Consider the following 25,793-nt stretch of genomic DNA (forward strand, 5'->3'; position numbering starts at 1 on the left):
ACAATCTTAACCTTGCCTATAACTGATACGTAATAATACCCTAATCAAAGGGGCTGGTTTACAGCTACACAGTAATGAGTGATGTGGAAATTATTCAGGGAAGATGCAAGCAAGACTATGTAAGAGCAACATGGTTTGTCATGGTGAAAGCAGGTACTGTGCCTTTCCCCCCAGAAAAGTTTTGTTTTGTACGACCGCATTACTTGAAAGCAAGTCCTCAAGATGCAAACTAAAAGCTCTTCAACTATACTGTGAAAATATGCAAACAAACTCCAAGACTACTTTAAGACTTAGAAAACTCTCTCATGCTCACACAGACCTTTTCATCTTGAAGGAATCCCAAGGCACTTTACAAACATGAAATATAGATGGCTAACTATAATTACAGCTCCGTTTTTTCATAAGAGTTCTGAACAGACCTGAAATTCAGGAAATATGGGTCATGGGATATGCAGGGAAGGAACTCACATCGTATACGGCTGGTGGAGGATATGACTGTCAGTTAACCGAAGGTCAAATAAATGCTGTCATTGTTAATATGTAGGAATCATTTCACCAACCACTGAAATGCAAGCATTTCTAGGGTGGAGCATGACATCTTTTTAACAGTACAGTACATCACTTGAAATGAAGAATAGTATATATACTACATTTAAGAGACAGGAAAAATGTAAGTAGATTGTAATAGCAGAATATAATTACCCAAACTGTAATTTGATGAGGACATTGGGCAAGCACCACTGCTTTTTCTAAGCCAGGAGATCCTTAATTACAAGATTTTGGATGTTGGGATATTTGGGAATTTGTTTTTATATAGTATTAGAAAAGCCTCTACATTATCACAGTGCCCCCTACAACCAGGCTTTGGTCTTGATTTAAAGGGAATAGTACTGTCTATTGGTGACTGGCATTGATGAATCATTATAAAATGTACTATATCCAACTATTAGAGCTTTCACAGAGTTACTAAAATAATTATAAAATGATGGCAAATTCATACAATTTTGTGATATTGTTCAAATATTATTGATACACCTCCCTAAACAATTTAAATTTTTTTTAAGACCTTTTGATTTTTACCACTACAATTCTGAAAAGTTTTTTACCTACCACTTTTTATTAAATTAGTCTATTGAGAGATAAACATGGGAATAAAATACATAATTACAAGAAATAGCATTACCAAACAGCCCTATATGACTGCATGATCACGATCAGAATCAGTAAAAATGTTCTGGGAAATATGCAGCAATGGTTTTTATATATAATTTATGTATGAAGTACTATTCACCCTAGAAATCCGTGATTGCTTCTTTGAAGTCATTCCAAATGAATATATCTGACTATGTTTCTTTAAAAAAATCTGTTTATGTCAACTAATTCAAAGCCATTTTATGCTAACAGGAAAATGCTTCTTTCTGTGGCAAATATTATTTTCTGGGAAGGAACGGTTCCTTTAGAGCCAGTCCTGACCATTTTGCAATTATACACACAGAGATACAAACAAAGACCTGGTCTGAATAGGTGCAACTCCTTCTATTAAAGTCATTGGATTTTGACAGATTCACATCTAGTGTAGGTAGGCAAAACTCCACTGACTTGACACAATGGGTTACACTGCTAATACCAGGTTTGAATTTGTTAGCAGGTTTAGAATATGATTTTTAATAGGTTTTTAAACCTCAATGGATTGTCCCTTTTTGAAATTCTAAATGCATTTAGATCCATAATGAAGAGTGATTTCTTAGTAAATGTGTTATTAAACAACCAAATGTGTTTTTCTGATGTAAAGCAACAGTAAATAGATTTTTTTTTTCCTTCCACCAGTAATAATTTAAAACTGTCCCCTCTGTTTTATTTATTTATAATTGCTCCCCGTCTGATTCTTTCTTGGCTTATAAAGTGCTCTTGCAGGTGAGTTGTTCCTGAGATCATTCAAACAGTAAATGAGAGAACTTTACAATACCCAAAAGAGACAGGCAGGAGAGCAATTATAAGTAAAGTACCACTAAATCTTAACAACTTGCAGGTGCTTTTAAATATAACAATAGGAGGCTTTTCAAAGGCGGGGCTGTAGAGTTCTCAACCTCTGAGCACAATGAAAAGATGTGTGTGCTCTCTCTGCTGCCTCACTCATAGGATAATTTGTGCTCCAATTCCTCCATGTAGATTGGGACAAAGAGGAACAAGCCCCGCTCCAGCGGACAGCACAATGTTTTATTTATATTTTACATACAAGTAAAACCCAGCACCACGATGACAGGTATTAATAATAGCTGCTATTGACAGAGCCTTTTTTTTCCTGTGGCATTTTATGGGCTGTGACATTTATTTATTCCCTAAAAGCAAGTTTTGGATCCTGTAGATCACATGGTAGATCTTCATAGCCCTGACAGAGTATTTGCCTCAAAAAGACTATGACAGCCAATCTCAAGTGATCATCACTTTGTGTGTCAACTCAGCAGCAGTTTGCACTCAATAAAGGTGAAATCCATCCTTGAACAAAGAGTCAGCACAAGGCTTATACACTGCTTAAGACCCACTTAACCTGCTATTTTTAGGGTCTGATTGGGACCTAAGTGGTGCATAGGGCTTGTACTGGTCTCCACAAATAAATGTCACTTGAAGGCTGAATTCTGTCCACAAGAGTACATTCCAGGGCACTAACTTACTTATGTAATGGACATGTTTGAGAAGCTGGCAGCAGCTTTCAAGAGAAATTCTTGATCCACTAGTAATGTACTTATATATGGTATCCTCTAAAAAGATATATATTTGGATCTTCATGTCCTGTCCCCAAAAAAGGAAAAAGATTCCTTCAAAAAGCAGGCAGATCTTGAACTACAAACAAGTTCTTCATATTCCTCTAAACCAGCGGTTCCCAACCCATGGCCCACAAGTTCTTTCATAGTGGCCCGATGCTCCCCTCCCACAGGCTGCAGAAGGGAGCCGCTGCCTAAGGACCCAAGTGGAGCATGTTTCCGCAGGGCTACAAGACCCGTGCAGGCTCCTTGCTGAATCCAAGAGGATGGGAGATCAATGCTCCCCTATGACTGACTGTAGCAGGGAGCACAGCAAAGCGCTCTGCCTGGGTCCTAGATGCTAGGGTCCCTGCTGGAGCCAGAAGGAGGGGAGATCAGCACTCTCCTCTCTCGGCTCCAGCAGAGAACAAAGCGCTCTGCCTGGGTCCCTAGACACTGGGGTCCCTGCTGGAGCCAAAGGGAAGTGAGCACTGATCTCCAGTTCCCCTGGCTGCAGACAGTAGCCACTGCCTAGTGCATACTTTTTCAGTGTTTGAACCATTGCAGGTGAGCCATCCCAACTAAAATTCCTTCTTGCAAATAGCAGAGTACAGGCTATGCAGATAATTAAAGGACTTCTTATTCCAAATGTGGCAAATTTGAACATTTTGATAAGCCACTTAAATGATTTTTATGTGAAAACTCTATTCCATGTCATGTCTTACAGAGAAAAGCTATCTATGAGTGCAATCCATTAGTTGTTTTAGGTACCCCAGATTTCCCCTGGTGTTGAACTCTTATTTACTTGAAAGGTGTTGAAAAATTCATGTAGTCCACACTAATGCATAGGAGGAAGTTCCAGGTGGTTGTTTGTTCTATCAGGTGTCTGGAATTAATTGTGGTCAATAAATTATTTCGTGATATGCCTCCATTTACACAATCACCCTCTATATATTAAAAGTTCATACAGCACATAAACATTTAACCCAGCAGGATGTGTATTTCAGTCCTAGCCTACTGGTAGCTGTAGTTTACACATTTTCAATCTCATTACTGATAGTTTCTTTAATTCGAGTTAGATCTTTCACCTTTTCCCAGTCAAACTTCTCAGTGAATAATTCACCCACCAAGAAGACTGAGGCTGCTGAATTATCATTGCATTATTCAATTTGATCAAATAACTTGGGAATGCACAAATTTATTTCACAGTCGCTAACTTCTGAAATGTACCATCTTGCAGTTGCACTTAGAGAACCCTACTGCATAGATGGTACAATTGCTTCATCTTACCTGCAACACTGGGCATCCTGGAAGAGTCCTGATGGCTACTGGATTTGTTGCGGTTCTGATTTTTCTTTTTATTGGCTGCTCGAATAGATCGAAAAAGCACTTCACTTGCCTTGAAGAATGCAACCATGAATGGCTGTTTTGATTGAGGCCCATGTCTTCCTATAAGGCCAGCTGATTTAACATTGATACTGCGACCTATAAAATAATGCAGACATACAATTTATACCATAAGTACTGTCAAATTATGCTCTTTCTGGTTGCCAAATAAATACATGGGTGAAATCCTGTCCCAAATGAAGTCATTGGGAGCTTTGCCATTAACTTCACCGGGGCAAGGATTTTACCCATGATCCTGAAATTACGACATTAGAAACCTTAACTTTATTTTGCTGAATGTAATCTAAAAGGCAGAGAACTCAACAGATTTATTTATAGAAGTTTCAACAATTCACAGTCTACCACTGCATGAAAATATTGTCTTTGTATGCTAAGCCTTCTACAAAGAACACTGGCATATTAATTCAGTGATATATGTACCGATCTATTGCAAATAAATAAATCAGCTCTATTAACTTCTATACCCTCAGGAAAGGATAACATGATGCAGTCATCTTATTTTACATCACAAGTATGTTTAATCTGGAATTCTATTTCCCCAGTACAAATCAGTAGGAATGAACTGTAGACAATAAATATATTTACGCTTTAAACAATGTAAAGCATTACTCCAAGTTCACGTGAAGTCATTATATATATTGGGTACTCAATCTTTCAAGAGAAGTATAAAATAGAGTTTGAAATATGTACATGATTGACTAAGGGATGTACATACTTCTTTAAAATATTTGTTCAGTCAGGACTGTGTGGTAACCTTATTGTATTGGAGGAACTGAACCTCCCTAGAAGAAAAGAAAGCAAAACAAGTCACTGTAACTGCATCAGTGACATTTTAACAAATAAACCCTTACTCTTAACAGAATTTATTTTGGCAGCATAAACACTTTTGTGTGTGCGTGTATTATGCAGAGCCCTTCAACCATCAGAAAATGAGTGTCATATGAAGCTTTGCAGCTGTGCAAGGGGTGGGAGACACAGAGGTCCTGTAAATGTGAAGGTATTGGTAAAGAAATAGTGTATTCCCTGGTCTGGGCAGCATCAGGGCATTCAACTATTGTCCTAACGGATTGGAAAGGTTTGTTAACTAACTACAAGGACAACAAAGGAGCATCTGCCTCACAAATGTACTGTATAATGCCATTAAACTCAATTTTACTAGAAAATTATCTTACAAATAATCATAGGAGTAAACCTTAAACAAATAAGCATGTAGGTTTCCTTTTAAACGCAAACTTACAGTGGCTGTGTGCCAGAGTCTATATTTCTTAGAAAAACTCTATCACTGGCGTAAATGAAAGAGGCAGTTTGATTTGTGGTTAAAGCAGTTTCCATTCTACTTCCAGTGTAACAAATGTATTAATTCAGCTCAGACTTCCTCCTTCTGGCAGCCCTTTTGCAGTAAAAAGAGAAATTAGAAGTTCCAGCCAAATACCATACCTTGAACTGACCCACTTCAATACATAAACACTTTTACAACATGTTTATTCAGGTGTAGCACTTTAAATTGGTTTAAGATGTTTCCAGTGACAGAGAGCCCAGCAAAGGGAAAAGAAGAACTGAGAAAGTTAGCAGTTATGGAGCAGAGTAACTGGCAACATATTCTGAAGAATTTTGATAATTACTTTTTTGACTAGAAGGGAAAAAATTATTTCTTGAGCTTCTGATTTTAAGTGGCTTTTAGTTTTGTGTTTATCTAATTCGTCTCTTCATCTATTTAAATTACTGTGAAATAACACATTAAAATTAATTTCTGCATGTTTAAGTCTTATGTAGCAGGTCAGATATGAAAAACTGTACAGACTATTCTCTATTCATTACAACATGGACCAGCCAGCCTCTTACCACAAGTTCCAAGTTTCCTTTACTTTTCTAGAGGGAATTCTTTTTGTTCCAGTGACTTTCAGAATTTTAATTTTATCTGTAAAAGATTAATACCTTACTGGCAGACATTTTAGGAATCCTATTAGATTTATGTACTGAGGACTGTAAAAGATGTGTGTAGGTTCTCTAAATTTAAATCTAGGTTCACTGAATTTACAAAGGTGGATATTGTGTGAGAAGCAAAATACCCTTCAAACCCATGTGAACTCCCTCTAAAATAACTTTTAATATTATTAAGTTTCCTCTTGGTTTCCTTTAGACTTCAGCAGTAAGATTCCATAAGTTAAGGTTTACTTAGTTATTCAAAGTATAGAGATATACACCATAAAAAAAATCTAAGCCCATAACCCACACTCTTTTTTAGACACAAAAGCAGTTTATGTGGCTCTATACCTTCTGTTTATTTGATCTTTTGAGTAGCCAAACTCAGTTTTTTAGGAAAAGAATTTTTTTTCAACTCAACTGTAGGATAAGGGCACAATTCTATCACTGCTCAAGCCAATGGTAAAAGTCACACTGACTTTTTAGTTCTAAACACTTCAAATCCCATTACTTACCTTGGTTCATTATATGCTTTAGGTTTTATTGCATCTTTCAGAAGATGATTTTATCTAAATATACACATTTCACCAGTAGACCTAGTTACATTTTATATTAGCTAGATTAGGGTAATTTCCAAAATACACATTTAGGGGCTCCAAACTATGGGTCATATTGTCTCCTATAGGTTAATTTTGTGCAAACTACTGGAAAAAATCTATGAATGTGTTTACAGAGAATCCACAACAGGCAGATCACAGAACACAGAGGTTTGCAACTCTTTAAACCTGTGGATCCCACAGACCCCATGCCTCAAGCTCCCAGTTGCTACAGCCATCCAATGTGCCATGGGCGTGCTTGTCAGCCACTGCTCCCAAACTACACCTTCATATGTAGTGCAGATTTCAGAAGGTGTTCTACTCTGGCAAGGGAAGGGGATAAATTAATGTTTAACAGGGTCTGTCAATATTAGTTTATCAAAAAGTCTTGAAGGGCTGGTGGCAGGGATAGTTATGAGTCAAAACTGAATACACCTAAACAGATTAGCTTGAGAGAGAGAGGCAGCTTCACTCTGCAAAATTTTGAAAACGGTTCTATTGTGACAACTCTTTGCAGACAAAACCTGTAGTTCTTAAGCCACATGCCAGCAAACCCCCTCTTGAGTTCACTGGGAGGACTGCAGGTCCAGGTCTTCTTGAGACACAGTTCTCAATGATATGGTATTAGAGCAATATATGCGAAAAGCTATTGCATCACTCAACCTGGCTTGATTATCTGCACCACAAAGTCACATCAAATGGTTAAGTGAATCTGTCCAGAGCTCATGAGCTGATTTCTCTGACGCTTCACAGGTGTCAATTAACTCTTCTATTAATAATTAGATCATAGTTACATTTATCTCGCACCTTTAATTCTGACAGATTTCAAAGCACATATCTTAGTACAGTATGTACTTACAGCATCACAAAAATAACATCAACACTGAAGTGGAGCTGGTGATCAACTGATACCCAGTTCATTGAGCCAGAATAAGAGCCAATTTCTACTCTTGAAAAACTATGAAGAGCAGTCAGGACTTACTTTTCAGGATGAGGATCCAGAGAACTCCCATAGCCTTCTCTTTCCTGATATGCTAGCATGCACTTTTCATACCAATGAAGATAAATGACAGTTACTTACTTCTAACCGGAGGTCTTCAGGATGGACTCTGAACATTCACACTATTGGGAATGTGTTGACCAAGTGTAACCGGGATGGTGGAATCTTCTAGTAGTAGTGCCACCCATCCTTCCCCCACCCCCATCACTCACTGTTCTGAGGTCATGGCAGTAGAAAGGGCATGGCACCCTTTGCCATCAGAGTTCCTTCCAATCACTACAGCAGAATATGAACTAATCCTAAAGTAGGACTCCACAAGAGTGGGAAGGTGGGGGGAGAGAGTGAATATGCAGAGTTTATCTCAAATAACTCTGGTTAGAAGTAAGTAATGTTCATTTCTTCTTCAAGTATCCTCTACATATTCCCGCCCTTGGGTTGGTTTGGTAATCAGGATCAGAAACTGGAAGAAGGGAGCACAATCTAACTAAACAATGACTGAAGTACTGCCCTGCCAAACTGTGCAGCAGACGTGGATGCTATATCCAATGCATAATGTCTTATAAAAGTATGCATGGAGCTCCATATAGCAGTCCTCCATTTATCAATAAGGGGAATATGCTTAGTGAATGCTACAGATGTCACAATTGCTCTAGTAAAATGTGCTCTAAGAGAAGCAGGATGAGAGTGTGAACCTGCTCTGTAACACTCTTCAAAATACATAGTCTGACCTGTCTAGACCGGGATTGCACTGAAATGGCTTGACCCGCTGAAGTACCAGCATATGAAATAAATAATTTGGGGGAAGACCTAAAGCTCTTAGTTCTATCCAGGTAGAATGAGAGTGCTCTCTTCACATCTAAGGGACATAATCTAGATTCCCCTTTACTTGTAAGAAGTTTTGGAAAAAAATAGGTAAATTTATATTTTGATTTATATGAAACTCTGAAACCATATTTGGAAGGAATTTAGGCTTTGATCCAAGAACCACCTTATTTTTATGAAAGGTAGTATCGGGGCGTGCACCATCAATGCATGCCACTCACTAAAACTTCTGGGAGAAGTGACTGCTATTATAAAGGCTGTCTTTACAGAGATATGAAACAAAGAACAGCTCACCAGTGATTCAAACAAACTGGAGAGTTCAAATTCCGTGGCCGGATAGGATCCCAAACTGGGGAATATAGATTCAATAAGCCTTTTAAAAAGCTTTTTGTCAGTTGGAGCATTATGGATTTACCATCTGTGAGAGTATGGAATGCTGCTGTTACTGCTAAGTGGACTTTAATATAGGTGAAAGACAAGTCCATTGTCCTTAAATGTAACAAGTATTCCAAAACTAGTTGCATAGGGACAGAAATTAGGTTAATACTTCTATTAGTTGCCCAGATAACATATCTCTTCCATCTCAAATTGTAACTGTTTCTGGTAGAAGATTTTTTATAAGAATAATTAATAAGAATTCACTGCACGTCAGTGGAGCATGATTTTTCCAAATCTTGCATTTTCCATTGGACAGATGGAATAACTCCTTATACCACTATTGTCTCTGTCATACTGGAGCAACTAGAATCACCCTGGTCAAATCTTGTTTTATTTTCTTCGAAGGTTAGGGGAATTGGGAGAAATACATTTACATTAGACACATTCCCAAATCTAGGAGGAATGTTTCCATCAATGACTGGTTGCCTGAGCTTGTTCTCAAGCAAACACAAGCACGTTTCATATTGAATCTTGTAGTGAATAGATCTAGGTCGGGAATCTCCCAAAAGCTGAAAATATTCTGATTCACTGAGTCCTTTAGAGACCATGCATGCATCTGTGAGGAATCTCTTCTCAGATAATCTGCAAACTTACTGCGCTGTCCCACAACACATAAGACAACTGGGTAAATGTTGTATAGGATACGCCAATCCCAAAGATTTGTCTCCTCGTTGTATAGCTGAGATGATTAAATTTCTCATCGTTTGTTCATGCAATACACTGCAGACAGGTTGTCCATGGCCACCTGATATGTGAAGATTCACATCCTGAATCTCTAGAAGAAACGCCTTGAAAACCAGATGAATGGCCCTCAGTTCTAACGCATTTATGTGTAGCGAGGATTCCTTATTGTTCCAAAGACCTCAAATGAAAAGGTTAAAAAGGTGTTTTCCCCAGCCTATTCTGGACTCATCTGTGGTGAACATTTGCAAAGGGGGAAGTGGGTTGAACAATACTCCCGTGAGGACATTTTGCAGTTTCAGTCACCATGTTCGAGAGAAAAATCTTTCTGGAACAGTGAGTATTTTGAGCATTCTGAGTTTGAAGTTCTTTAATAGCTAGTGCTGAAGTGGCCTCATTCTGAGTCCAGTATATGAGGTCACATATGTTGTGGATACCATGAAGCTCAATAACTCTAGGAAATATATTATCTTCTGAGAGGGTTGTAGCAGTAGTCTCTCTGTGGTGGTCTTTAGTTTCAAAACCATCTCTCTTATGGAGTTGAGGATCCCTCAGTGAAAGGAATATTTTCTGATGTAAATCAGAAAAGACTTCTCTTTGTGTATGAGAAGACCTATGGTTTCAAACAGAGAACAAGTGACCTGAATGGCTTTGTTTAACTCCTTTTCAGATGAGGCCTTGAGCAGCCAATCATCTAACTAAGGGACGACAAAGATCCCTTGTCTCCTTAAGTGTGCTGCTACTGAGCCAGTATTTGATAAAAGCCCTGGGCATGGTTGGAGAGGCCAAATGGTTCTATACTGAAATGATCCAAACCAAGCACAAAATGTGTATATTTGTGGTGAGATGGTTCTATGGGGATGTGGAAATATGCATCTTTGAGGTCAAGAGAAACAAACCAATCCAGGGTTAAGGGAGGGAATAATCAAAGCCAGAGATATCATTCTGAATTAAAACTTCCAGATGCATCTGTTTAGAGCCCTGAGATCCAAAATTGGCCTGAGACCTCAATTTTTCTTCAAGATTAGAAAGTAACAAGAGTAGAACCCCTTGCTTCTGTAAATGAAAGATACTTCTACAGCCCCTGCATGCAGAACAGTTTGTACTTGCTCTTAACAATCTCTCATAGGAAAGGAGTGAGGGAGGGGAGATTGCATGCCAGAAGGGTTTAGAATTGGATGGAATAACCTTCCACCACTGTGTCTAAAACTCGTATGTCCAAGGTGATAGTTGTCCATGAATCATAAAATTAGGACAGATGGTCTCCAAAAATGTGGGTAGGGTTCTCTGAAATTGGTTCAAACTCTCGATTGTTACATTAAACCTGCAGCCTGACATTCTGTAGGGAGAACGTGGCTGAAGAATTCTTTGTCCTCATCTAGGATTTGTAGGATTTCTTCCTCTCCTGTGTTTGCAAGAATGCTTGCTGTTATTATTGGTGTTGGTACTATCTGCCTTCTTGGATTATAATAAGACAAAGATGAAATGGGTGGAACACATTCCCTGTGATACTTCAACACAGGCATAACTGCTCTTCATCGATGAGGAGGCAGTAGCCTCAGAGATTTACTGTGGACCGATGTCTCTCATCTTTTCTAGTATCTCATTGGTCTTCTTATTAAATAGTCCATCTCCTTTAAGGGTAAGTCCTCATTTTAGATTTTGTTTCCATGGGAAGAAAATATTATCGTAACCAAGAGTGTCTCCAGATAGTTTTTGAATCAAAGGATGCCTTAAGGGTTTTGGCCACATTTTGGCCTTTAATGAGAGCTGTTGTTAGCTTTTTCTGATAATCTGGGAGATGTTTGGTGAAGATTAATATCTTCTCCCATAGTTGAAACTGATACCTAGCCATAATCACTTTATAGTTTATTACATGCATTTTAAGGAAGCTGAAGAAAATAATTTTCTCCCTAGAGAGTTCAACTTTTTCCCTTCTTTATTTATTGAATAGAAGGTGGAAGATGTGACCTATATTTTTGAAGCAATCCTGCTATCTCAAAAGAGTTAGCCTGTGTCTGTACATGAAAACAAGAGAATCCCTCACACAGAATATGGTATAACTTAGCATGGTATATGGTATACCCTCCCCACCCCCCCACCCCTTTTTTTTTTTTTTTTTGACAGATTGCACCAAAGGAATTTTCCTGGTTGCCAGAGCCTTTCCATCATAGGAAACAAGACCTTACTCTTTTCAGCAGATTCCAAAATGTCAAAAACTGGATGCATGTCCTCCTCCATAACCACTGACGACAATTCTAAAAAGTTGATGCCATCCTATACCAGATCATTAAATTGAACCACATCCTCTGAAGGGGATGATGCTGTTGCCATTCCCATATCATCATCACCAGATGAGCCACTTTCCAGTTCCATGGTACATGGAATTCATCTTGAAGCGATCCGTCCTGGTACTCATCTTCCAAAAGTACATCCAGAGGCTGAGGCAAGGAAGGAGAATGTTCTCTAGTTTTGGATCCGGACCTCTATGATCCATAGGTTCTGGCAATATTCTGACAATGGAGAGTCAGAGTTCTAGTATAATAAATAGGAACTGGTCAATACGACTAGGGCATCCAAAGTTGCATAGGCCAGACTTGCCAATTAATCATATTACTTGCTTGATACATAGGATGTTGAGGAGTATTACTTAGAGGAGGACATCTCTATTTAAAAAACCTATGGGTCTTTGCCAGGAGTGTCTGATCCCACCCAGCATCCAATCACAGATCTAATCTTGAAGCAACTGGCAAGATCACTGAAGTTGGGATTCAAAAAAAGGAAAGAGACAAAATAGTCTTCCTAGATGAGATCACTGGAGTTTTATGAGAGGAGAGTATCGATTCAGGAAATCTTTCCTGCTCAGTACTTTGTCCCATCTCTTTGCAGGTGATGTTATCAATCCTTTAAGAGATGTGGCCCTGGGTGAATTGGTGTTGTAACCATTACAACATGGGGTTAGTCTGCCACGACCTGATCTGATGGTCTTTTCTTCAGATCTGCACTCTTAGCATGATCCAAAGTCTTAAATTCTTAGAATTCAGATTCACCTGATATGAATGGTCTGAGGAGCTCCTTGTGTGTTTAAAATTTAGCTTTTCTCTTCCTTGGAGCTGAGATAGATGGTTCTAGTACATCTTGCAGTTCCTTCTAGTGTCTGTCCAGTGCTGGTCCCCAGGGGCATACACAAGGGGGGCAAACAGGGGCCCAGGTCTCCCCAATAATCATCTCTGCCATTGCCCCCAGCTTCTGCCTTGGCCCCCCGTCCCGGGATTCCCTCCTCGCCCATTTCTGTGAGGGTGGGAGTTGGGCTGAGTGCAGCTGAGGGGACATTCCCAGTGCCTGGGAAAGGCACTGCAGCTAGCACTCCCACTGCACCTCACTAGATGGTGCCCGGAGCAGGGAAGCTGGGCTGGCAGCACAGCTTTGCCAGAGGGCGGGCGTGCGGGGAAACCTGCTGAGTCCCTTCCTCGTCCACAGCCTCTAGTAAGTGTTTGGAGCCCACCTGGGGTGCACAGAAGGGAGTTTGAGACAATAGCATCGGAGGTAGCAGGGCCCAGGGATGCTGGGGGGGGGGATGAGTGAGGAGCCCGGAGAGGCAGCAGGGGCCTGGTGGGTGGGGGACCACCAAAAGTAGTGACATTTAAATCCTTGTGCACTCCCCTGGTGGTCCTGATGGAGACTGCACAAGGGTCAGAAATGGATATGAGAGCTTGCTATCAGGAGCTCAGTTAACTTGGAACTGTATCTTGATGTTAAAGCTGAAGCCTTTGCTGTTGGTCTTTCTTGAGATCCGGAAACAGTCAGAGCCAATACAGATCTCTTGTTCTTGTTTTCAGATCCTTTCAAGTTATTAGATCTCAGAGGCTTGGTTGACAAGGCCTCTTGTAAGAGAAGAGCCTGAGATCAATTTTGTCTCTCCTTCTGGTCTTGAAGAGCAAATTTGCTTTATGTATGTAGCACAGTATGTCAACGAATGATTCTTGCCTAAGCATTTCAGGCACCAAACGTGCGTCAGAAGCCTGGCAGAGCACTAGACGTGATATGCGTCTCTTAAACAATGTTTCTTCACATTGGAATCTGCCATGTCAGAACTGGTAAATATCTGAACTAGTCATCAACTATGACTTTTCTTTCTGAAACTAACTTATCCTAGCTATACAAAAATTATTGACAAAAAGATGCTGTAGGCACTTATCCACTACTTAGTTCAGAGATATGGAAGTTCAAGGCCTATCACTTGGCAGTTGAAAGGTATTGAGATGGCAAAAGGCAGCACACCCTTTCCATGGCCACAGAACATGCTCAAGCACTGGTGTTGATGGAGGGAGGAGGGGGATGCCCTAACAGGCATGACTCCTAGAAAGTTCCACTGTCCTGGTTGCACCTGGCTGGCACATCCGCAAATGTGGTAAAATGCAGAGGACACCCAAAGAATTTATTGTTTCCTGACTATATTGACATGTATATTTTGAGGCTACAGCCTTTTCAAACCATTATACTCCAAATCTGTTGAACTCCTTACCTTTTTATTCATATAAGTTCTGATCATTTGGCAAGACATATTTGTTTGGCTTGGCATTTAAACTTATTTTTAGCTTTTATACCACCTGACAGTAAAGCAACCTCAACAGCTGGCATGAAGGGTAAGTGCACATTTTATTATTTGAATGAATGACCATTACTTTTAATTTTTCATCGTGATCTATTATAATTGAGGAATAATTGCACTTAAAAATGTTTAGGGAATTCATCATCCAAGAAAGGTGCTAACTTGACACCAATGAAGATTTAATTCCTCTCTCTAGACACAGAACAGACATAGCAGAGGTAACAGCACTACAAGCTCCTCCACAACAAAAGTGTCTCCCAACTCTGACCTGCAAAGATGTCCTCTGGGTTTAGACAGTAGCTCATTTTGCTATTCAAACCTTTGCCTTTCTGTTAAGACAGCAAATGTCTGGATTGAGTTGAGTTCTGTCCAGAGTGAATAACATGGATGCCTACTGCGGTGGTGATTTTTGTGACTTGCACATTTCTTTACTAGGCTTTGTATCCAAGATGTTCAACTCAGTCAACTATTTTAGTCAACAACAGGCATTAGATTTTCAAGAACTTTCAGCCACTATCTGTCTTAGTTAAATATATGTGTGCAACCTAGGCCATTATTATGTCCTGAGTCATCCACTTGCAGCAAGCCACTCATTTTGTTTTTAAAATATAAGTACTCATTTACCTTCAACGGTGTTCAACAAGCCACAGAACACATTTTACAAATTAACCACTGCTTTGGTGTATGGTGGTAATTCTTGTAGTGTTTTGATATATTTTTAGTTCAAACTGAAAAATTTAGTGAGGGTGGGTGAAGAAGTCATTTTTGGTTTGTTGATTATATAATTCTGATCCCACATCTGTTATTTACTTTTTGTTGGGAGTAATATATAAGAGGTGGACTGGAAACTTTTGAGAAAAACTTTGCTAATGCAAGTCCAAATACAATCCTTGTACTCAAGCAAAAATCCTACTGAACCCAAAATCAGACCTCTGTGACCTACTCCTGCAGAGAGATATGCTTGCAAGGATCCTTATGACAGAGCAGTCGCATTGACTTCAAGGGGACTTCACTCACACAGAAGAATCTGTGTAGCGTTGGCCAATGAAGCTAAACAGCACAAATAAAACTTTCCCTCATGGGAGATCAGTAGCACTGCAATTCTACAGAATTTAATATATACCATATTGTATATGCTTTTACAGATAACGTTCTACATAATCTTAAAATTTTCCCTTTGTTGCAGGTAAATTACACGCACACAATCCCGCTCGGTCCAGAACAATGTGTGATCATTTACAATCTGTGTTGCACTGCGTAAACCCAACAAAATCAGGCCACTGTGTCAAGTCACACCATGCCCACGCTGAAGCCAAAGTTGAAGGTTAGCTTTAACGTCTGATAATCTCTCTGTTGTTGCCTTAAGTCAGATCAGCAACATTTATTTTACATAATTTCTATGGTTTATCTATACATGTTGAAAATGGTATTTGAAAAGCACTTTAAGGCTAGCTCCCTGGATAATTTATGAACATCTGAGGAGTCATGGAAGTTTGTATTCTACTACAATATGATATATATTATTTAAAAGAAAAATGTTGTAATCATATAAAAATATGGCCCTTTAAGTATTTGACCTATTCTTTAAATTTAATGCACTCAAACTGTGAATGGTATGTGGGAGTCTTTCAGCTTTCTTGGCATGCTTACTCTATTTTCAGTAAGAGGATAAAATAGGGAGAGATTGAATTCTTCAGTCATCTATTGAAAGAGTTTGAAAGAGGCAATAGTCTTCCAAATAAAACTAACCAAACTCCTATTTTTTGCATTTGGAATTTGCATTGGGAACTATTTTGCACCAGGGCTGATTTTGAACTCAGATTTAGCCCAGTGAATGTCAGCTGATAACTGTGAAATCACTTCTGATGTTCTCTATCTGTGTAAACTTGAAAATTTGCCTCTCTCACCAACAGAAGTTGGTCCAGTAAAAGATATTACCTGTCCTACCTGGCTCTCTAGGCCTAGGTTTGCTCACTGGCACACAAGGAGACAGGGAGAATGCTAAGTATTAGGAACACTCAGTACAATGTGGCCCTGGTCATTTTTGTCTGAGAAGCTCTCACATTTACATTATGTGCAGCAGGTCTTTGGTATTCTGCAGTGGGAAGATCCACTTGTGCTATAAACTGTTTTTTCTTGGTCCCATGAAAGTCCACTCAAATTTGGCTGAGACATAAAGTGTTACAAATAAAGCTCTCTCTGAACTCCATGCCTCAGGAAAACTTTGGCAGAAAACCTGACCAAAAATAAATAAATAAATAAAAAATCACTGAACATTCAAAGACCGGGCTCACACTGCCATGAAAGCATCACCTCCACCACCATCGCATGCTGCACGGAAGCAGGTTAGCCCCAACGCAGCATGTGGTCCCAGTGGCCCAGTTATCCTCCCACCTGGAGGAACGATAGAAGGCAGGATCTCCTCCAATTCCCAGGTGGGGAGAAATGGAGGGTGCGGAGAGACAGAGAAAGAGGCAGGCCAAGCTTCCCACAACCATCTCCCAACCCCAGCACATGGCACAAGTGACCAATCTTTCTCTCTGTGGGCAGCACATGAGGCAGGACCTACCCCAAAGCTGGGGGAGGGGAGAGAGAGTACCAGGCCAAGCTGGTCTTCTCCGAACTCAGTAACACATACCCCTTCCTCTGGGAAAATAGTCTATGCAAAGGAGGCAGAGTTAGAGAGCAGCTGCTCTACAGAGCATGTCCATTTCAAACACTGACAGAATCCCCTGGGGAATCTTCACAATAATAAAACACTGCTAGAAGCAGCTTTAACGCTTTCAAAGTTGCTCTAAGATTCTAATCCCATAATGCTCAGCAACAGGACAAACAAGTCAAGAGCAGCAGGAGCATGGAAAGATGCAGTGTCTGGAAGGTCTCCTTGAAGCTGTGTTGAGCTCTGTGTGTCTGGAGTCTGCTATCCCTGTGGATTTTCAGTCCCTGATGTTACAGACCTACATCGTCTTTCTCCTTTGTATTCAGGAGAGAACATGTTGAGCTCTCTACAGAGTGAACAGCATGACAGAAAAAGGAATACTTATACTTTTTCCTCTCCTGTGGGTTCTTATGCTCTTATAGTAAAACTTATGTGCAAACTGTCGCTATCTTCCAGTTATAAAAATGTTAAGCATGAGAACAAAAGGTGCTGAATCACTGAAGTCATTTTTAAAGGCTTCTGGGGCACACGCTCAATATACAGGAAAAGCATAAAATGAAGTTTTTCCAATTGTTTCTGCATCTGCATAAATTTTATACTGGAATTCATCTAATAGCCCACTTGTATCAGTGTGCAAGAGAGCACCTCATTTTAAACATCACAAAGGCTTTCAGCAGCAAAAGGATGGACTCAGCAGAATGGTGAGGAGATATATGCAAACATTAAAAAAAAAGGGGATAAAAAAACATGATCCTTAATTTATGACAGCCCGAGGGAAACAGTAAATTACATGTTGACAGCTTCCATATGTGTTATGAAACTCTTCATTTTTACTATTCCCTATATTATATCCCATTAACAGAAAAACGGCTATATTTCATACCAAAGGACGCCAAATACCATCTTAAAGAAAATAACACATTCCAATGCCACGTGAACGTTTGTACTTTTTCAGCATTTTCAAGGGAAAAAATATAAACTACAATAACCAGACATTTCCCCCTACTTGTTCTTAATGCATTATTGTTTTAAAATAGTTATTTGATTTTTAATTCAAACATTACTTTTCAGACATCTCCAAGAGGGATGGCTCAAGGAAAATATCCATTTTTCTAATTCCCTGAAAATTCCTCTCCAAATGACATTCAGAAAATTATTACTAATGAATATTGTATTGCAGTAGCATCTGGAAGGCTCAATCATGATTGGGGCCCGATTGAGTAGGCGTCATAGAAATATATATAAATACAGTTTAGTCCTCAAAGAACTGATCATTCTGAGTCCCAATTCTGCATCCGGATCCCCTAGCCAGAACCCTACCACTCAAGCAGGATCCCCATTTATGTCACTGGGACTCCACATGGGCGCAATTGTCTGTACCAATGGATCTTAACTGAGAATCCAGGCCTAAATCTCTCAATGTTTACCAGTGCACAGCCCAATCCAGCATTCCTTACTCACTTAGCACTCCAGGTGAAGTCACTGGGAATTTTTCTTGATCACTACAGGATCAGGAGTCTGTTCTAATGCCCACTGAAGTTAATGGTAGGCTTTCCGTTGAGTTTAATGGACACCGGATCAAGTCCCATATGCATATATAATATAGATGGGAGGCGGGAAGAGGGGTTCCATGATTTATGAACAAAATCTCTTACGTACTGAGTCATGTGTAAAAATACGTATTCCATCTGTGCACAAACAGGTCATTCAGCTGTCTATGTTTATAGAATAATAGGCTCCAGAAATAAAAGCAACTCACAAATAATTAAAGCCTTAAGACCAAAATTCTAAGAGTAACTAAGGATGATTTTCCTATTAGTAAACTAAAATCTTGCACAGCATGACTCTCTCTTAGAACTTTACCAAAATCTTTACTCAGTAAGATGTCTATAGATGGGCACTCTTCTGGAATGAACAGACTGAAAAGGTTCAAAAGTGAGGCAAGAGGGGAACTCCCTCTCAAAATGAAGATCTTCATTTAGCTAAAACATCACAAATATCAAACAAGTCAGGCACAGACATTAAAGCTGCCTGTGGCACTTGCACTTATGCAAAAAATTATCTATCAGTTATCTGATCTTGGGAATAAGACAGGAGTAATAGCTATATAAAGATAAGCTGTACTTATACCATTTCTTCAATGTGTAAGTTAAAAGGTTACTTTCTACCTATACAATCCTTCTCATTATTTACTGAGCAAACAATTTTGATGTTAGTACCAACAAATTGCTTCATCTCTTTATTTCCAAATTTTCTTACTGAATGTCTCTCATAGGGTATTCAAGAACTTTTAATTTTTGAGTATTTAACTCTTAAAAAGATCAACTTACATGAACCTCCTGAACAAAAGCAGGTAAAATTTCTTCTGCAGTAGGAATACTGTTTTATACATAATACTGTGTTTTATATCCATGATTACACACAAAAACCTATGTTAAAAGAACATTAAGTGTATGGCTTATGCAATGTAAGTCCAGAGTTAGTAGAACCTAAGTGGGTTTGTTAACCTAGGCCTTGAGCATCTACACTCATTTGTAACCCCAGGTTAGGAATTGTTGAACCCTGAGTCCCAACCTGGGGCTCCAGCATTTATACTGAACTATTCAGCCTGAGACCTACCACCCATATCCCAGATTTCTTAGCATCCTCCCAAAATGTGGTTGGTCTAGCACTTCATTCATGGTGCAGTGTGGAAAACTTGACTGTCCAGAAGACAAAGAAAGTCAGCCCATGGTATTGTGGAATACTTTTGGGGAACTCCCAGAACATGAGTCCAGTGGGGATGAGTCTAAGCCATCAAGCAATAGGGCTTCAACCCTGGGTCCTGGCTTGACTCAAGCTTGTGCTACACTAATGCTGAAAGTCAATCTAAGTTATGCCAATTAAGTTAGGTAAATAACATAACTTAAGTGGATATATCTTAGATTGACTTGTAGCGGCATCCACACTACACTACATCAACGGGAGACACTGTCCCATTGCCATGTCTTCAGTTTCTCATTGAGGTGAATTACAGATGTCAAGAGCAGAGTGTTCTCCCTTCAATTTAGCATGGCTTTGCCAGACCCATTAAATCGATGCCGCTGCATCAATGGCAGCAATGCCGATTTAGCACGGTAGTGAAGACATACCCTCAGTCTCAGACCGTCTACCCCCAGGAGGTTTTGGGACATTGGGTCCAAGCCCTGGGTTAGCATGACTTGTGTGTACATGGGAGAGATTAGACTTGAACCTGAGTTCAAACCCTGGTCTTACACTGCAGGGTAGGCACTCAAAAGTTAAGAAATGCCAGTATTAAAGTTGCCCGTGCAACCCTAATTTGACCCCCTTGAGTATATGCATTATGATTAGGCTAGGAAGAATTCAATTTTTTTTTTTATATAATTTTGATGGATGATATCAATGTTTATTTTTAAGTATTTTTCCAATTTTTATCAATCAATTTACATTTTTCACAGGTGTGGGAAATTTAATCGGGGGGACGGGGTCAGAGCATGGAGGGGTCAGACAATAATTATTTAATGCAGTAAACAAAGAGATTCAAAAAGCTAAAGCTTTATAACTGTTAAAACATAAATTGTCAACATATACAAAGTAAATATCCTTAAATCAAAGTGTAATAAGTTCTCAAGCTGCATTTTTCTTATTTTGCCTATCTGTAAATTTCGATTATCATCAATGGAAATAGTTTTGGTCTGTTTGTGTGTGCACGCAGTGTAATCATATCGACTGACATTTACTGATCAAAATCTAATCCTTCCAAGCCTTCGTTAATTACATGATCACATACTATTTTTTTCTACAGAAGCTAGGAGCTACAATTGCAGAGAAAGTCCTACTCAGCTCCTGCTTCCTGGGGCTGGAGCATGTTCAATGCAAATAGAATCTTTGGATAATTCAGCTGCCAAACTGAGATTTTTTCAGAGATTCATAACTTAGCCAAATTCAGATGGTATTTCATGGAAACAGCAAAAGGCACATCCCTGACACGAGGGCAATCACTCTGTGTAATTTCAAGCACTTGCTCCACAGGATGGAGATTCCCAATGTAAGCATTTTTAACATGGGCAAAACATTGTGGATTCTTCTCCTTCTTCTAGCAAAGGGCTGAACAAATTTTGCTGATTTTTTCCAAAAAATGAAGCCTGAGGCATATACTTCACATGGAATATTTCAGCCCAAATGATTAAAGTTTGGCAACGCTATAAGCAACAGTCTCATAAAACAGTCTCATAATGGGAAGCGTCAATAACTTTATAACCAAATAACCAATAACTTTAGTCGGTGCTACAATTTGGACCCATCCTACTTTTCAGTATTCTGCTTTATATCACCGTGTAGCTAGACATCCTGAGGCTATATTAATTTACAACAATTGCTGATGAATAGTGATAGTAATTTATGGATTAAAGATAAACTGGTGAAATAATGCAATAACAATTTTTGGGAGGCAGGCAGCAAATCACCTATTTTTATTTTTCACATTGTTTTCACAAGAAGAATGATTAATTGTATATAATTTCTCCAAAGAGCAAAAAACAAAACAAAAACCATTTCTTGAATGAACCAACTGACATCTGTCTTTGCTGCATGTCAGAAGATGATGCAGCTACTCTGGATTTAGCCCACTGTAACTGAGAGCTGAATTTGGCTAAGAATCACATTGTCAGTAGAGAATATGGCAGCTGGAGAAAACTTTATCCAATCACTGCTGTATGGTTTTTGAAAAATAACTCATTTTGGTGGAAAGAAAATACAAAGTAGTATTTGAATTAAGAGTGACTTCCCCCTTTAAAACATCCATGTGTGGTAGTTACCTAGCAGCCTGATCTATTAGCACTTACTAATGGGCAGATACTAACTATCAAGGGTGTTCCCAGTGATGTGCACATGTTCACTAGCAAGTGTTTGAGGGATCATAAGATAGCAAGCAAGCCTACTTTGTCAAAGATTTTCAGTCTCCCAAGAACCATATACTAAAATGCAGAGTCAAATAAAAAAAATTTCAGAAAAACTTTTGAAGCCTCATTTACTTATTATTGTCTCACTTATTGAAAACATCTGTCTCCACAATGTCAGCAAAAAGTACCTCTTAGATCTGTGAATAAAAATGGGCAATATCTTCATAAGGCAAGGGCCTGAAGGGAGGAAGGAGAGGGGATCCTTTCTAACTTTCTAAAACTGAGAACGTTCACAGACTAATGAATGAGAAATCCAATTTCTGAACTCATTAACAATGAGAAAGTGCTGCCTAGACATAGGAAAATATCAACCCTGACCCCAGAGTTTCTTCTGGTACTTATTAACATCATGTCACCTAATGTTCAGATTAACTGACACCATAGATCACCTGACCTCCGACACAAATAGTAAAGTGACTAGGCTAGAATTTAATTAGGAAGATTTTTTGTAAAGTAGTATGGGCTACTTAAACCATTTCAGAGATAATATTTTAACTCAGTTTACTAGTATATTCACTTTTAATTGGTTTTTAATTATGTGTAAATAGTGGCCACATTTTCTAGAATGTTCTTTGTAACAAAAAACTTGCATTTTCACATAAACTGTATGCAGTTATGTTTAGAAAAAAGGCCAGTATAACCATGGATACATGATGTGAATGTCTAGTTGAGTCGCTATCTTAGTCAGCTGGCAGAATCTTTATTCAGCAGAACACTGGGGTTATTCCCTCCCCCATTCCTTGCCCTATCTCTAGTGGAGGGAAAGTGGTATCAGTTTTATCCCAGATTTCACCATAGCGTTCAAGAATTTACAAAGGATCTGGAATTTTGCAGGAAAAAGTTGGTTTCAACTAATCTACCAATTCAAAACATACATTTTCAAAATAACAGTTTTATATTTTGGTTGGAAAATTGGATGTTTTGACAACTTAATTATCTATATATTTTTTTTAAAAGTAAAGTTTTTAAAAAGGTTGAAACGTTTCAGTTGACCCAATCTGGAAAAGTTTTTGGCTTAGCAGTTTGTGAAACTTTTTGAGATTTCAGCTTTTTGTCTGAATTCAGGATGGGAAAAAAGTTTTGAAATCTCAAAAATTCTCACAGGAAGGAAAACGTTTCCTATCTGACTCTAATTCTTTCTTTCTCCATATCATTCTCCAGAGGAGGCAGCTCAGTGGTGATTCTAGTACAGAGGACTCTGTACAATTCAGTCCAACAAGGGCTGTATTGCAGGAGGCTCTAGAGGTAGAGTGAGCAGGAGATCTGGGCCCTGAACATTCATATTTTCAATAGACGACTGTTGCAATCATTTCTCTTGGATAAAAATTGCAGACATGTGCTACCTGGAGCAAAACTTTTTTTTTTTTAAAGGGCCTGATTAAACTACATGAAAGTACATCTGACGGGTATTTACAGTGTTGCAGACCTGAAGAAGAGCTCTGTGTAGCTCAAAAGTTTGTCTCGTTCACCAGCAGAAGTTGGTCCAATAAAAGATATTATCTCATCCACCTTGTCCCTCTCACCTTATTGGTAATCATCAATGACAGTCCCATACAATAAATCTGATCTAAGGGCAAGCCGCCTACACTACAAAATTAAGTTGACCAAAGTTATGTCGATGAACAGCCACTGCACTAATTGAATTGGTTTTTACACGTCCACGCTACACTCCTTGTGTCAGCAGTGCACATCCTCATCAGAAGTGCTTGCACCAATTTAACTGCCAGTGTGGAGCATTGTGGGGTGGTTTCTGAGAGGCAGAAACAGTCGATGTAAGCAATGCACTGTCTACACTGACACAGTGTCAACCTAACTACATGAACTTAAGCACTATGCCTTTCGCGGGGGTGGAGTTATTAAGTCAATGTAGTGGACGAATTACTTTGGTGAGAGCTACATTTTAGTGTAAATGCTTACAGAGTTAGGTGGATGTAAGCTGTCTTACGTCCACTTAACTCTAATGTATACCAGGCCTAAGAATTTGTTAGAGGTAATCAGGTTCACTCTAGTTTGTAAAATCACCATATTCTATAACGCTGAGAACATGTTGTGGAGGTGACAGGACAAGTTAACGGTCTCATCCTATAAACTTGCAGTAAATGCAATTCTTACCCCTTGCAGTTCACATTTGTCCTGCACACAGAGGGCTTGCAGGCCACAATCCAAGCATTTAAAATGAGGTATAAACAAACTGTAACTTACCGTCCCCAGTTTCAGCACAGAGTTGCAAGCCTAAATTGTTCTGTGGATTAATCACCCAATGATTGCTGGTCACAGTGATATCAAATACAAGCCAGCCCACATTAAAAGCTTGAGTTTTCCTTGTGTCCAACAGGAACAGCTCTGCATCCCTATTTTAAAAAACAAACAGCAGAAAGTTAGGACAATAGCAAAGTCATTATTTCTTGTGTTTAACTTCACTCCTGAGCATGATCTGTCAGAGCCCATCTGAATAATGAGGCAGAACTTTTTGGTCTGCCTTTGCTGAGACACTGGGTATTGACATATCTTAGCTATTACCCCTGGAAAGAGTCTGCCTGTAACAGAGTCCTTGGTGCTTCCTTCCTCAGAAGGTGGAGGAAACCTGACCATGTCCAGTTATCTACACTGGGCAGTCACAACAGAGGCCCCATTTCCCCAAACACCCCATCTGCAGGTGCTTAATTGCAGTGTATACATAACCTAAGGCTGCTCAAAGCAGGACCAACCAACTAAAGCAGGACCAACCCCAACTAAATCATGTGATGTGGACAAATTGGAAAGAGTCCAGCGGAGGGCAACAAAAATTATTAGGGGGCTGGAGCTCATGACTTATGAGGAGAGGCTGAGGGAACTAGGCTTGTTTAGTCTGCAGAAGAGAAGAGTGAGTAGCAGCCTTTAACTGCCTGAAAGAGGGTTCCAGAGAGGATGGAGATAGGCTGTTTTTAGTGGTAGTAGATGGCATCACTAGGAGCTATGGTCTCAAGTTGCAGTGGGGGTGGTCTAGGTTGGATATTAGGAAAAATTTTCACTAGGAGGGTGGTGAAGCACTGGAATGGGTTACCTAGGGAGGTGGTGGAATCTCCATCCTTAGAGGTTTTTAAGGCACGGATTGACAAGTACCTGGCTGGGATGATTTAGTTGTAGTTGGCCCTGCTTTGAGCAGGGGGCTGGACTAGATGACCTCCTGAGGTCCCTCCCAACCCTAATCTTCTATGGCTCTATACATCTACAAGCGAGGCAGGTGATTCCCATGTAGCTCATGTAGACATCTTCATGCTAGTTCTCATTTGAGCTAGCATGCTCAAACGTAGTAGTGTAGCCCAGGCAGCATGAGTAGTGACAGCACAGCCTAGCTGTCCCAAGTACAAACCCACCTGAAACCCACGGGAACATATTCGGGGCACCAAGCATGTGCCATCGCTGCTGCCACCTGTGCTACCATGGCTACATTACTATTTTTAGCATGCTAGCTCATAGGAGAGCTAGCAGAAGTATGTGCACATGCGCTAGGAATCACACCCTGGATTGTAGTGCAAATATACCCTAAGTATTTGGTGTGAATCATCTCTTTGTTATGTGTTTGTACAGTACCTAGCACAATAAGCCCTGATCCACAATTGGCACTTTCTGGGCACAACTGTAATACAAATCAATAACATGATAATATCTGTATCAATTTACTTTTCTTAAAGCAGCATGTTCAAGTAAAACATTCTTACCACCCTCTTTATCCTTGTTTGCAAGCATCTGTAACCTCAGAAATCTTTTAGTTAAGTAAAGAATCTTATTCAAAACTATATTTTCTGAGTTAGTAATAAATGATTCAAGTCAGACTTAATCTATCATCCTGAAAACCATACTGTTAACTGCACACACCAAGATTATATGTTAAAGAAATACAAAGTGACAACAAGCTTATAAAATACCAAATGAACAGACATAGGCTCTGATCCTGCAAACAATTGTGAATA

At 39.4% G+C, this 25,793-nt stretch overlaps 1 protein-coding gene across 1 annotated transcript in view; it reads right to left on the reverse strand.

Annotated features, from left to right (window-relative positions):
- Positions 1 to 25,793, reverse strand: part of BMP5 (bone morphogenetic protein 5) — a 72,509-nt gene that overhangs the window by 12,757 nt on the left and 33,959 nt on the right. Inside the window, exons 3-4 of the mRNA XM_067565535.1 lie at positions 24,043 to 24,191; positions 4,032 to 4,226 (exon numbers count right to left, since the gene is read on the reverse strand). Of these exons, the coding sequence (XP_067421636.1) occupies positions 4,032 to 4,226; positions 24,043 to 24,191 (344 nt within the window). The remainder of the gene's footprint in view (positions 1 to 4,031; positions 4,227 to 24,042; positions 24,192 to 25,793) is intronic.

This window comes from Emydura macquarii, unplaced genomic scaffold (assembly GCF_026122565.2).
Source record: "Emydura macquarii macquarii isolate MOO-44397 ecotype Brisbane River unplaced genomic scaffold, CSIRO-AGI_Emac_v2 contig_2680, whole genome shotgun sequence".
NCBI lineage: Eukaryota > Metazoa > Chordata > Testudines > Chelidae > Emydura > Emydura macquarii.